We start from the raw sequence: 13,568 nt of genomic DNA, 5'->3' as shown, positions 1-13,568 counted from the left end.
TTATTTTTTTAAATAATAATAATAATTTTGTACATCCAGAGAATCTCACTGATGCTACACCTCCTTATGTCAGCAATACATGTTTTATGAAATAATACAACCTTTGCGAGAGAGTTTTTTCTACTTCAAGTTCAGTTCAAGTTCAAGAGGGTACTTAAAAAAATAAATAAGTAATCAATTTACTAATGTACAGTACTTCACAGTACAGTAGGTGTCATATACAGTAGTATAGAATGATTATGGTATGTCTATATTTAAATGAAAATAAACAATATAGTGTATATGTGTAGAAACAATGTATAGAATGTTCAAGACATATTGCTTAGAAATCCTGTAATTTTTTTGCAATAATTAATAAAAACGCATCACATAAAACATCAGCATAAAAAGCAGGAAATCAAAAAAATAACTACAAATCTTCTAGGTTTAATTGCGCCGCAAGTTTATTTGTTTTAACAGTTGGTGGCGCTATTTGCCCTATGAAGTACTTTTTGATACCAACAAAGAAGAAAACCCAAACATTCTCTGTAGCCAATATCGACGTGGTTTATCTAGAGAAGCTGCATATACCATACAATAATGTTTCTTACCAGTTAATGTTTAGGGTAAGCCGTTGCTTTTTAAATGTTAGGCTGCTTTAATTTTTAAAAATAGTTTTCACGTTTTGAAAGAGGGTGAATCACAGGCATGCTTGGCTAACTAGCTACATGAAGCTAACCCAAAGCTGGTACTGAGAACCATGTTGCCTGAATTACTGCAATCCACTGATGCTGGCGGGCTTCTTATAATACGAGGTAAACCTTTACTTGTCGAATAACTTGTTGCTTGTATCATACGCTGTCATAAAACAGGTTTTATTTCTGCATTGATAGATTTTGCAAGTTTTTCTGGTCGACACCTTCTGAAAAGCTTCATCAATGCATCACTGAACAGGTACATAAAGTGTATACTACTTTATGTATGTAGTATTGCTTATTGAAGCTAATACTATTCCTGCTCTTCTGGTTACTTACTTCACGAGTTTAGAAATGAAGCTGTGCATGTCCTGGGATTTGAGATCAGCAAAGAAGAGCTAAAACACGGGTTAAAAGAGCCAAACAATCAGAGGTAACATTACTCGAGTAGTGGTCACTCAGCTCCCACTTCTACTACTACTACTACTACTACTACTACTACTACTACTAAAAAAGTTATCTTTAAGTAAATTAAATGAGTTAACAAGTAATGCACACACAGTAATATGACTAAACAGTATGGGCATGGAATTGTGAAATCATTTTTTAAATGCTGTGCAATATTTTTATAATATTTCATAAATTTGCTTAAAATAGTGGCATTTTTTCAGCCTCATTTTAGCAATAAGTGACATACATCCTAAATGGAAGCACAATGAAGTTCAAAGGCCATCTTTCGGGATGAAATTAGCAGATTAGGCAAATTTTTGTTTTTTAACCAAGCTGACCATCAGTCATCTGTTTCTGTTACTTCAGGCTACACATTCATGATGCCTTTTCGGATCCTCTTGGCTGGACAGATCACCCAGCTTTCACAGTCCAGCAGTTCAGTTTTGAAGAACTTACACATCTGATCACGCAAACATCACAGCACAAACCAGTTAACTTGGTGATCGACTCTCTTTCGTGGATTTTGAGACATGTCAGTCCGACTGTAGTTTGCAAAACTCTTCAGCAACTCAAAAAAGGTGCCAAATTATGTTCTTATTGGATGTACTTGTAGATTATTATAAGTGCAACACGTCACTGCTAATTTTGTACTTAAACCTCTCCAAGTGCATTCTGTTAAGGAATGCAGGATGCTGTACTTTAAGACTGAGGAGAATTTTCACGTTTCAATGTTTTACTGTATTTTCATCAGGGGGAGCTGTGAGAAGTATTATTGGTTTGCTCCATGCGGATATGCACCAGAATGGTACTGTGGGGAGTGTGTGCCATTTGGCTACGTCTGTTATCACTGTGACACCTGGAACGAAGAGGGATGAAGCAGTGGCAAAGATAACAAAGCGCTCTAAATCGGGGAAGGTTATGCAGGATGTAAGTACTATTTGCTTTGTAGTGAGAAATTTGTATTTCTATACTGTTAAAGAAGCTCCATGAATTTGATTTCTGTAGGAGGAGATGTTTATCATCAATGAGGATCTCACAGTTACAATACAGAACAAGCCAAACCATGCTGGAAGCAAACGGACTGACTCTGAGGAGCAGGAGGTACAATATGACATTTATTCTGTCAGATCAATAGAACAAAGGTATGATTCAAGCCTTGTATAACTAAAAGGTTTCTTGCCTGTTTTGTTTTGCTGTAGTCAGACCCAACAGCGAACTTGACCTTTAACCTTCGCTTATCTGACACGGAGCGTGAGGCAAAGGAGAAACTTGCACTTCCTTTTGTCTTCAGCAAAGAGAAGTAAAACGCATTTTCACTGTTGGTGACCAATGTTTTAGTTTGCTCAAAAATGTTTACTAACAACTCAAAAATATTATCTCTTTTTATTTAAAGGAAAACAGCTTTACTTCACTCAGGCCCGGGTTCGGGGCGGATTCTCTATGAACCTGATGCCAACGACAACTATGACCAAGAGGACCCAGATGATGATCTTGATGTGTAACAGTTATAAGCATATAACATAAATCTTTGAAAAAAAAATATAATGCCAATATTTCTGAGAAATCTATGTTATGTTTATTAAATATTAATCAATTTTATTTGTTATTGGACAAATTGTTGCTTCTTTTGATTGTTGTTGTTAAGGCAAATACTACCTTTCTTTTTCTAAGAATCACAATTAGTTTTTTAGATTAATATATGGTTTTCTAGTCCTGCTACAGAAACTGGGAAGAATCAGTATATCGTTCTACAATTCTAAATCACATTGGGTTGTCAGGTTCACAAATGACACAAATTAAGCCACTTTGAAACACCTTGTAAACACTACAGAAGAGGTCACTTTAAGTAAAGTGTAGCTAAGGGTATAAATAGAGAGTCTAAGAAGAAGGTGTAATTGTCAAGTATTATTAATGTATGCATATCTATAAACAGTAGATACAGAAAGTCAAGCAAAGAAAGAATAATAAGGAAATACAGATGTGGCAAGCATTCACAAAGACCTTATCTAAAGTAAAATTACAAGTACTCTATTGTTTTAAACTATGTTCAATTTAATATGATTTGTTAAATAAATATGCAAATTGTTAAAGTAAACTTATCCATGGGTTGTGGAGGGGAACAAAACACCACTAGGTGACTTTTTGTGATAATGTTTGAGGTAAATTAACTAAAGATGTAAAACAAATTCAATGGCGTAAATGGTGCATTAGTTCCACCAGGTTTATCGTAAAAAGGCAAATTTGAAGTAGATGACTGAGGTACTTAAAACCTACTTAAAGTATTTGGGTAAATCACCACTGGGTTGTTCGGACTGATTTGCTATTCTGCGCGTGCACGTCTGTTTATTTTCTCTCCACGTGGACGTGCGGCGCGCACTTGTACTGTTCCTCGCGGAAGTGACGGAAAGGCGGCGATGGCGGCTCGCAGTTTCATTCCGGATTTCCACTGGACTACAAACTGATTTTAACCGGACCGGTTGGACTTTGAGGAACTTTTGTGCAGCTGTCTCTCTTCGGACGCCGCACGGAGGGACGTCTCGCCGAACCGGTGTTTGGCAACGAGCGGTCCCGCGGCTTCTTTTGTGGTATTTTTGCCTGGGGTTCAAGGTGGTCACCCTGTCGAGCTAGCGGTAGCTACTAGCGAACGTTAGCTGGCGTACAGCTAGCTAGCCGTGAAGCTGCGTGCTAAGGTCCATCCAGCGGCAGCTTTTCTCCTCCCTGCGTTTGTCTTTCACAGTTTCGATGCGAGTTGACGCTCTTTAATGCCAGGAGGCTGCAAGTGTGCAGAGCGAGGTACTCACACGTTTGTTTGGCCTCTGGAGAAACTGAAATGCTAGTTTGGCGACTGTGGCTAAAGACGGATTTTGAATCACTGGCAAGCAAGTGCCCCAAGCAGGTTCCCCAATAAGTTTGGGCAAAGGCGAGCTATAAACTGAATATTACAGTTGAGTTGCTGTGGGGTCTTTGCGTGCTCATCAACATGCTGAAGACCCGGCAGTGTTTACTTGGCATTCGCACTTTTCTCGGCGTGACGTCCAGAATATGGGGCTTCATCATGTACATCCTCAGGAAGCACCTAAGAACGGTGAGAGCGGCTCTTAAACAGGCTTCATGGTTCGTCCTGTCGTTTCTAAATGTTGACTGTGCCGATGCTCCCGTGTGCCCGCAGGTCAGTGGTGGCAGGTAGGGATGCTCTGCTCTGAGAGCCAGACTACCTGCGACGACACCTGCGTCTCATTATCACGTCATTGCATTGTGATGGATTTACCCAGTACAGATCCTATTGTGAGGGGGCTTCAACCTCTCGCATGGGTTCAGTAAAATTGATGTTTTACTTCCTCCTCTATCACCCAACGCACTGATGATAACGGGCCTCTGCAATTAGTTTTAAAGTTATACAAATAGTACATAATGTACTACTTGTGTGGTAAGCTGTGCAGAAAGTATGATGTTGGTGTGGTTTATATATTTCAGATTCCATATTTGTATCAGTACGTGGGGCTGCAGGCCACTTCCACCTGCTCGCAGATGCCTCCACTATGACCACAGAATTTAAGTTGACAAAGCCACCTGCTTATATCTAGGCACCACAGGTGTTGCAGAGTTTTTAATAGACATGCATATGTGATGTAACTTGAGCGGACCTCGACTCTAACGCCATACCAATTGAACAAAGCTTGGAGGAGTGGAGGGCTGTGTTGTAATCATCTCGCTGGTGGAAGTTTGCTGAGTAGTTTATTGTGTGGCACAAACACTTGCGGGTTGTCAACAGACCCCGGGAGAGAGTTGTTCAGTCCATGTTATGGCTGAAGTGAGAGGGATTATGTCAGGACAGAGAGCGTACTGTTCTCACTCCCTCGCGCTCCCTCTCTCATTCTCACTCACTGTTTAACTCTGTTGTTTACAATCTGTGATGCCCTGCAACGATATCCAGAGAGCGTCCATGTATCAAACGCTAAAAATGTAGGTTATCCTCATCATGGCTGTCAGGTGCACCATGACAGACGTGTGGGGTGATTCAAGATGAAGCAGCTCATCAATGTGAATATGCCGTTTACACCTTTCTCACTAGCCACAAGTGGACATCATAATGATTCACTTAGTAAATCCATCCGATGTTTGTGAATGAGGACAATCAAGGGTTTTCAGTACCGGAAAACCAGTGCGTAAAGTGACCTGATTCAAAGACCTGGATCAATAAAAGGTTTATTGGATTATGAATATTAGGACCAGGTCATAATCCCATAAACACTACTGTGTAAACAGATGACTCATTTTACAAATTAACATTGTTGTGTAATTATGTTTAGCCTCGTATCTCTTCTGTGATAACCTTTTAATAGTGTGAAAGTGCTTCATGAATTTGATTTTAATATTGTCTTTGGTTAAGTAGTTTTCCTGCTCTGTTGTTTGTCTTATCATCTAAAAAATAACTGATCTACTCACTGAATGTGAAAGTTAATTTATTTCTATTCAAGTAGCTAATAGCAAAACTATAGCAATAAGTTACCCTTTGATAAAGCACTAGGTTACTGTGGAAAGGAGACACACCTTTATTGATAGAACTTTCCTATGGTGTTTGTCTGTGTGGACATTCAGCTGGGCAGGAGTGCATGCCGTAGGTTTTTGTTTGATGAAGAGCAGATCTGGTAAGATGATGAAGTTGATGTTGCAGTGGCCTCAAACCCAGGACAGAAGTGTGACACTGCTGTTGACATAAATACAGCAATTTTGATTGAATATATATTAAAGCTATGGCACGTGATAGAGTAGAATTAACGTAAATATGTAGGCAAAGGAGCCAGAAGGGGTTTGCAGGGCTTGGGTCCACATGGACGCCCTCAGAGGTGCAGAGAGCTGGACTCAGAGTAAGGTTCCCCCCCGTAGAGCCCAGCAGCTGCTGCCACTAGCAGGCTTCCCCCGAGCTTTTCTGCCAGGCAGCGAAGGAGGGGGGCGCAAAGGGAGGCCCTGTTCAGAGCTTAGGTACCAAGCACCCATGCCCAGTCAAAGTCACCCTGTAAGTATGCCTTCCTGTGTGTGCCCCCTGCTCCGCTGACACCCCCTGACAGCTGGGGGGATATAAATAGCTCTGTGGGGAGAAGTAGTGTTCCTGGGCTGGAGCGACACTGGAAAGGATCCTGAGCCGGTCGTTCTGACCAGATAAAGGAAGTGAGGCAGGGATCCGCTGGGTGAACACCAGAATGCTCATTTCCTAATGTTGGCCACTGAGGTGTAAGGGAAAAAATAAGCCAATTTACTAAGAAGCTGTTCCTGCAGGCATGTATTACCCTGACATGCACTCTAAATCATCCCCAGCACAGTTAAGTGCCAGTTGTGTTGCTTTTTTCAAAGTGGATTATGAATTTCTGCACTTAAAATCAGCTGTTCTTTTTTATGTATGTGTAAAAATCACACAAGGTGTTGATGCCTTAGAGGTGAAAACAGTTGTCTTTAATATACTTGATATTAAAATTACAGTTTGTACACTGAAAAGAATTGCTTGAGAGTAATTCACTCAGTATATTAACACTGTCCTGATCTCATTTGCAGATAATCCAGTATCAGACGGTGCGATACGACACTTTGCCTCTGTCACCTGTCTCCAGAAACAGACTCAGTGAGTACACAGTTACGCTAATGATCTGTCAGAGCTCTTGTGTAACTAAATCCAAGGATACAGTCAGGCCTTCACCTGCACACGTTTGTTTTCTTGTGATATTATTTAGTTCATGATGGAAAAAATATTTTAACATTAGTTATGTTGAAATTTAAGACAAAGTTAAACCGGTTTGCTGAGAAGGAAGTATGTAGAAAAATACTACTGTCATAATAACACACATAGGGCCACGCTAAGACGTGGGTTCATTTCTCAGAGCTTATCTCATCTCACAATAAATGTCACCACTTCTTACTGATGTGACAGGGTTACTTTTGGATATTTCCACCACGTAGAGAATTTGACATCTTTAGGTTATATTGTATTGTTTGTATGTTGAAGTGGATCTCATGGTTGTACACGCATAATATGAAAGTTCATAAATCCAGCAATACCTACACAGCATAATGTCAATGACACCTGACAAATTCCCTGCGCTTTTAGCCGCATGATGTTTTTCAAAGCCTGTGACCAGGATGCTACACTTAAAGGATTATAAAGTAATCCAGTGCGCTGTGTAAACACACGCAGAATCCCCTTAAACTGTAGCATTCTGGTGGGGAAATAATAGTTTCCTGCCCTGTTGCTAATAATAACAAGATGTGTTTGTGGTGTGGAAGTGAAGAGGAAACATAAATGTTACAGGCAGCACTCAAACGCTGCCTGACCCGGTGTCTGCTCTCAACGAGCCTCGCTCGTGTCTGCAGGGAGCTCATTCAAAAGCTCACTCTTGACTTAGAGGAAGGATTGAGTTTCAGCTAGACTTTATCCACCTCTCTACACTCACTCCAGTGACCTCAGCTGGAGACTCAGGTCCAGTCTCCAGTATGTGAGTGATTCCTTCATATGCTGTACATCCAGCTATACATAGCCGCTGCTTCTGCAGTCATTGATAATATTGTGGGCAGAATTACAGTAACTGAAGAGTGGTCGCTTACATTGAAAACCCATCAGGACGAGATCTTTTAATAGCCAGTATAAACAGGAGGCAGGACTTCAGTGTTTATATCGGTGTCTGACTATTGTTTGGTCACGGACTATAAAATGTGGCGCTGTCCTGACATGCACCGATCACAACCCTGCAGCCCACCCCCCAGGTGTACAACAGCATTTGTAAAATACACTAGTTCTTTGAAGTAGTACCACTACAGAGCATTTCCTTTCATTGTGCTATCTGAACTCCCTGAAAGTGTCTCCTTTTTGTTACAAAACCTTCAAACTGGACAAGTTATTTTCCTAACAAGGTCACAGGAAGCAAGACAAACCTGCTCCAGTACAAGCACAGTCAATTCAAGAAGTATTCAGGCCTCCTTTTGTGCCTTTAAGTTTGCTTAGTTTAGTGTTTTTCTAAATTTGTTGGTTTAAAATCAAAGAATTCACACAGCACACCCAGATGAAAGGGGTTGTGTGGACCAAGAAACACTGCACATGAAGAAAAACCTGTTCCAGTGCGCATGACTGAGTTCACTTATGACCTGAAGCTAAGGTTCTGACTCTCCCTGACTGGTGCAACTAAAGTGCAGACATTAAACTTCTGTTGAGACAAAGTTCAGACACCTCCCATCAGACCTGATGGTCCTTGAAAGGATCAGGAGGAATCTGAATATCTGCAAACCCATTCTAACATTTCGTATGCTCGCTTGCCTGTGTTTATGTATTGAAGTGTCTGTATTGTCCTATAATGTCCAGATTCAGTAAAGAGGAAGATCCTAGTTCTGGACCTGGATGAGACGCTGATCCACTCTCACCATGATGGGGTTCTCAGGCCCACAGTGAGACCTGGCACGCCGCCAGACTTCATCCTCAAAGTATGAGAAAGCATATTTCTGTTTTGTTCAAGCCTTGCTGTGTTTTTGTGTTAACGACCAGGGTTCCTCTCCTTTTTATGCAGGTCGTCATTGATAAGCACCCAGTTAGATTCTTTGTACATAAAAGGCCACATGTGGACTTCTTTTTAGAAGTGGTGAGTGTTAAGCTGCAGCGCAAACTGTGACTGTGCTCATGTCCTGCCTGTTATTTGCAATGGTCCATTGTCACTGATGGAGCACCGATTGTTAACTGTGTAGTTATAACCTTTTGTGCTTTGTGTACACAGGTGAGCCAGTGGTATGAGCTGGTGGTTTTTACAGCTAGTATGGAGATTTATGGTTCAGCAGTGGCAGACAAACTAGACAACAACAGGAATGTCCTGAAACGCAGATATTATAGACAGGTACGGCACCAAGTTGATATTGATTGTTTGCCCTCTTCTCTGATAATGCCCTGACTGGTGTTTTGTGTCTTTCGGCAGCATTGTACATTGGATCTAGGTAGTTATATTAAAGACCTGTCTGTAGTACATGATGACCTGTCTAGCATCGTCATCCTGGACAACTCGCCTGGTGCTTATCGTAGCCATCCAGGTAAGACCTATGGCTTCCCTTGCATTCAGTTCATGCATAACATAAAGTGGCACACTGCCACTGCACAGAGGCTACACATTATCTGTGGAGAGAAAGTGAAAATAAACACAATGTATGCTGCGTTTCATAATTACTACAGCAAAGCCCTTGCTATTGTTGTTAGTACCACCTGTACCAGGTGGTCAAATCAAGTCAAAATACCCCAAAAAACATCTTAAACAATGTTTCTTATAGATGTTACCACCAATGTGTGAAATCAGGCATTCTGTGCAACACCTAAAGGGGCAAAGAGACAGAGTGTAAAATAAGCTTATTCCCTGTCAGAAGCCTTTTTATTTGCCTGCTGGGTAAAGTGCCGCTGCCACTAAGCGGACTGGTAGAAAGTCGGTTCCAGAGACCGCACTGATGTTGCAAATACCGACAGGCACAGGACACAACGGTTCTGAAAGAACTGCCCCAAATATGGGACGACCCTACAGGAACAAAATTGTTTTTGTAACGGAAGCTTCGACTTATGTAAAATTACAGAATGATGTAACTAAAGCTCCTTAAAGCGCTACGGTGGCTGCAGAAACGACGACTTGGTGGTGGTACAACTCAGAAGTGCCAAAGTAACAAATGCCTTTGCTTAAAACTGAAAAAACTAAACGAGGTGCGATTCAAAATGCTGTGGTAGCCTTCCCTGCTGTGACAAACAGCAAGTGACCACACTTCTGATTGTTTTGGTTGTCGTTATTAAAGAACTTTCTGATCTGCCTAAGACAGAACTTGTCATTCTATACAATGCCTGGCAAAGTATGTAACGATACCTATATTTCATACATTGCCCAAAAAATCTTAAGCTGCTATTTGTAGTTTCAAACTTTAAACAAATGAAATTACATATTCAATCATTCAGTACTGAAGGTTTTTTTTGTTAAGTGTAGCACTTTTTACTGGGTTAATGCATCATGTTAGGACCCTTAAAATTGTCTGAGATAAACAGCCAAACCAAGATATCAGGCTTTCTTATTTCTTAATAGTCATTAGTAGTGAGTCAGTGGATGAAATATGGAAGACCACAAAAGTGATAAATGTAAAAACACTGCTACAGCAGTAGAAAACAATCAGCACACAGTAATATCAGTAATATGGGAACATTAGTCTAATGGAGGCTGACATTTGTGGGTCTGAGTCACTAGTACAGTAATTGAAAAGATTCTACAGTACAATACTGACATCACCTTCTTAAAATCATAATCACATTGTGTTTAGGCTGAATACTAAAAGCAGCAGAGTTGTCTTCATCTAAACTTTGTCCTAATCTAGATTTTTTCCATAATTGTGAAACATTGAAACATGAAAAGGTTTCACTACACGGTTTAGTGTCGCTGCAAATGAATACTATCCTCTCCACTCTGGCCCTTCAGACACAACTGACTGACTCTTTTCTGTCCTCCAGACAATGCAATACCCATCAAGTCCTGGTTCAGCGACCCTAGTGACACAGCACTCCTTAACTTGCTGCCTATGCTGGATGCACTAAGGTAAAATGCACAATAACATGGACACGAAAAGCAAATAGCCTGTGCAAACACAGATGTCTGACTGCTGGCCTGTACGTTGTCATCCATTTAGAATGCCTAATGCAAATGCTTTGTGGTCATTTAAAGTGGCACACAGTCATTTTAGTTGTTCCAGATTTAAATTTTACTACAGACATTATTTGCAGACAATATTTTTTCCTGGAACATTTTCCATGAACATCTTTGTCCATGTAGAATGTTGTACAGCCTGATAAATAACTAAACGTCTACTGTACGCTGCTCTTCAGTGTCGGGTTTCCTTTGGTCTCTATCTAGATTCTCACCACAGTGCAAAACTAGCTCAAGTGTAACATGCAGCAGTATTAGGACATGTGATTGTGTTGACGCTTTGTCTAGCACATTAGAAACATTTACATTCTTCACACATGCAGTTATGAGGACGCTGCTACACAATGGGTTCACGTTTGTCATTGTGTTTAGAAAGTACTCGTTTTTATGCCGGTTGTGTCATTCTATTTGGTTGTTTATCTTCCACACATCCGTGGCACAAAAAAGTTTTGGGACCGCTGGTTTAAAGCCTCTCTCGCTCTCGCTCTCCTTTAGGTTCACTGCTGATGTTCGCTCCGTCCTCAGTCGAAACCTCCACCAGCATCGGCTCTGGTGATTGGCTGAATCCAGGAGGACGCGGCTTGTTGACCAGCCTCTCCCTGTTCGCCGGCTTCCATCCTACCCTCCGTTCCCACGCAGGCGACCCACCCAGCCCTCTCTGAGCCTCTCAGCGTGTCCTGAGGAGACGAGGGCTGAGGTGACCGCCTATAACGGGATGTTCAGTATGGGATCACCCGTGCCCAAAAACTACTGGGGAGAGAGGAGGAGCCAGCTGGTTTATTTTTTTTTTCTTTTGGATTCTTTATTTGTATTTTTTTCCAAAAAACGGAGCCTCTCTGCCTTATTGCTCCTGATACTGACTGTGCGTATGATGAGTTGGACTATGCTTGCTGAGTTCAGTAGTTCTTTTTTAAACCTTTTTTGAAGATTGGGAAGGGGGTAAGAAGGATCAGCAAAGCAACAGACACAATTCTACATTAGTATTTCATCACCAAACATTGCACTTCACCAGACCACTTATTGGTTATCTGTCCTTGCCTGTCAGAGGAAATAAGTAGGGGGATGTAGAAAACTACCCCTGTTTGATCAACATCTTAACCCCACAGTGATTCACTGATTACAAAGGTACGCTTTTTTATGCCCCTGAAAAGAATGGATCAACCTCCATGACATAACTGATGGACTTGTGCTTGCTGCACACAGGCTGTTTCTCAGGACAAACAGTCTGGGAAGTTTTTTTCTTTTGTTTTAGCCATAAATGTCACTGTTTCTCCAAAATTCCTCGTGGGACTTGGTAATAAAAAAACTTGACTAAAAAGTTGTGAGGACAAAAGAGAGGGTTGTAATGATACGTGACTCTTCCATATCTGATTGTGTCTGTCACCATAATATATGATAATATCAATTCTGCATACAGTAGGATGACATTTTGCTCTCCCCCTTTACCATTTGATGCCATCCTGATTTAATCCACAAGGAATCGCACTTAATTTTTTTTTCAGCTGGTTTGTATTTGATTCAAATTTGCAGCCTTCCCCATTTGAGTTTTTACCCAATTCTCTTAATGTATGGGTTCAACTATTAGACCCTCCATCTTTAAATGCCTTCTGAGCAATGTCAGTCCTGTCAAAGCTAACAGTGGCTTCTTATTGGCTCTGTCTCCAGGTCTGTGTTACTAATAAAACACTTGTCAGTATCGACCAGTTACTACACAGAAACATTTTTTTCTTTTTCACTGCAATTATTCATTTTCTTTAATAACATTAATGGACAAATATGAGTCAAGCAACAAGTCAAACTTTATGCTGATGACAATCTGCTGCCATCGTGTGGTTTAATGTGAAACTGCTTCGTTGAAATACTGAATTCAGACATTTACTGTCGTTTAGTTTTTGCAAAGAAATCAATGGAATGTTTCTGGTGAGTGTAACTCAAGCTCAGCTTTATAAAGATCAGACTAGATAATTGTATGATATCTGAAACACTCCTACATGATAGTAATAATTAACAAAGTGATTATATTTAATTGCATTAGCATAAAATAGAGCAGTTGTTCTGCAGTCAGTGGTTCAAACACACAGTGAATCAGTACTAAGTTAATAATTGTTGCAGCCATGAATGGGGAAGGTTGTGTAAGGTCATGATCTTCCCATGGAGACTTTTGAAAATGACTCACGTCCTACAGGTCTTTTAAGGAGCTGTATCACAGGTTCTTGATTAAGGTGTGGTTTGCTGCTCTGAAATTTTGTTGTTAATTTTCTCTTCATTTTTGCAGAGTGGCATTTTAAATTCATTTTTAAACTAGTCACAGCTGCTGGTGATTATCGTTATAAGCTTCCATTCTGCTCTGTTGCTCTCAAACAGCCCCTCAGATGTGAGTCATTGTGAAATTATAATATATCAGTGTCCAAAAGTTAGTACCCCCTCATTTAATTCTAGTGGGCAGAAAAAGATACATATCAGACAGGACTTCTGAGATGTAGGCCTCACTGACACGACTGCATTTTAGCAAACCACTTTGTTGGACACGAAACACAGAATTAAAAGAGGATGTTTAAAATCTGCCTGGAAAAAATAAGCTACATAGTCATCGCTAGTCATCAGAAATACTTCAAGTTCTGTGTCTGGTTACAAAGGTGTGCCTCATTCAGAAGCTTGTCAAGGCATCGCTCCACATTGAGATCTAGTTTAGAGTCAAGTGCTAGAGTAGCTTTATTATTCTAGTGCAGCTATGGCCCATTGTCCTGCCCGG

General features: G+C 40.7%; 2 protein-coding genes across 2 annotated transcripts; both read left to right on the top strand.

The window, feature by feature from the left end:
- Positions 1-472: 472 nt before the first annotated feature.
- On the top strand, positions 473-2,723 carry elp5 (elongator acetyltransferase complex subunit 5). The gene is made up of 8 exons (XM_029141202.3): positions 473-794; positions 873-933; positions 1,027-1,107; positions 1,491-1,702; positions 1,876-2,051; positions 2,130-2,225; positions 2,324-2,424; positions 2,518-2,723. The coding sequence occupies exons 1-8, from the start codon at positions 740-742 to the stop codon at positions 2,624-2,626; spliced, it is 891 nt and encodes a 296-aa protein (XP_028997035.1). The 5' UTR covers positions 473-739; the 3' UTR covers positions 2,627-2,723.
- A 772-nt stretch (positions 2,724-3,495) lies between these two features.
- ctdnep1a (CTD nuclear envelope phosphatase 1a) lies at positions 3,496-12,516 on the top strand. The gene is made up of 8 exons (XM_029141214.3): positions 3,496-4,209; positions 6,675-6,741; positions 8,470-8,588; positions 8,672-8,743; positions 8,876-8,992; positions 9,071-9,182; positions 10,624-10,708; positions 11,312-12,516. Exons 1-8 carry the CDS (start codon positions 4,105-4,107, stop codon positions 11,370-11,372), a joined length of 738 nt encoding a protein of 245 aa, XP_028997047.1. The 5' UTR covers positions 3,496-4,104; the 3' UTR covers positions 11,373-12,516.
- Positions 12,517-13,568: the final 1,052 nt, after the last annotated feature.

Source organism: Betta splendens, chromosome 2 (genome assembly GCF_900634795.4).
Source record: "Betta splendens chromosome 2, fBetSpl5.4, whole genome shotgun sequence".
NCBI lineage: Eukaryota > Metazoa > Chordata > Actinopteri > Anabantiformes > Osphronemidae > Betta > Betta splendens.
The sequence above is the reverse complement of the archived record's forward strand: the minus strand, read 5'-3'. Positions and strand labels throughout refer to the sequence as shown.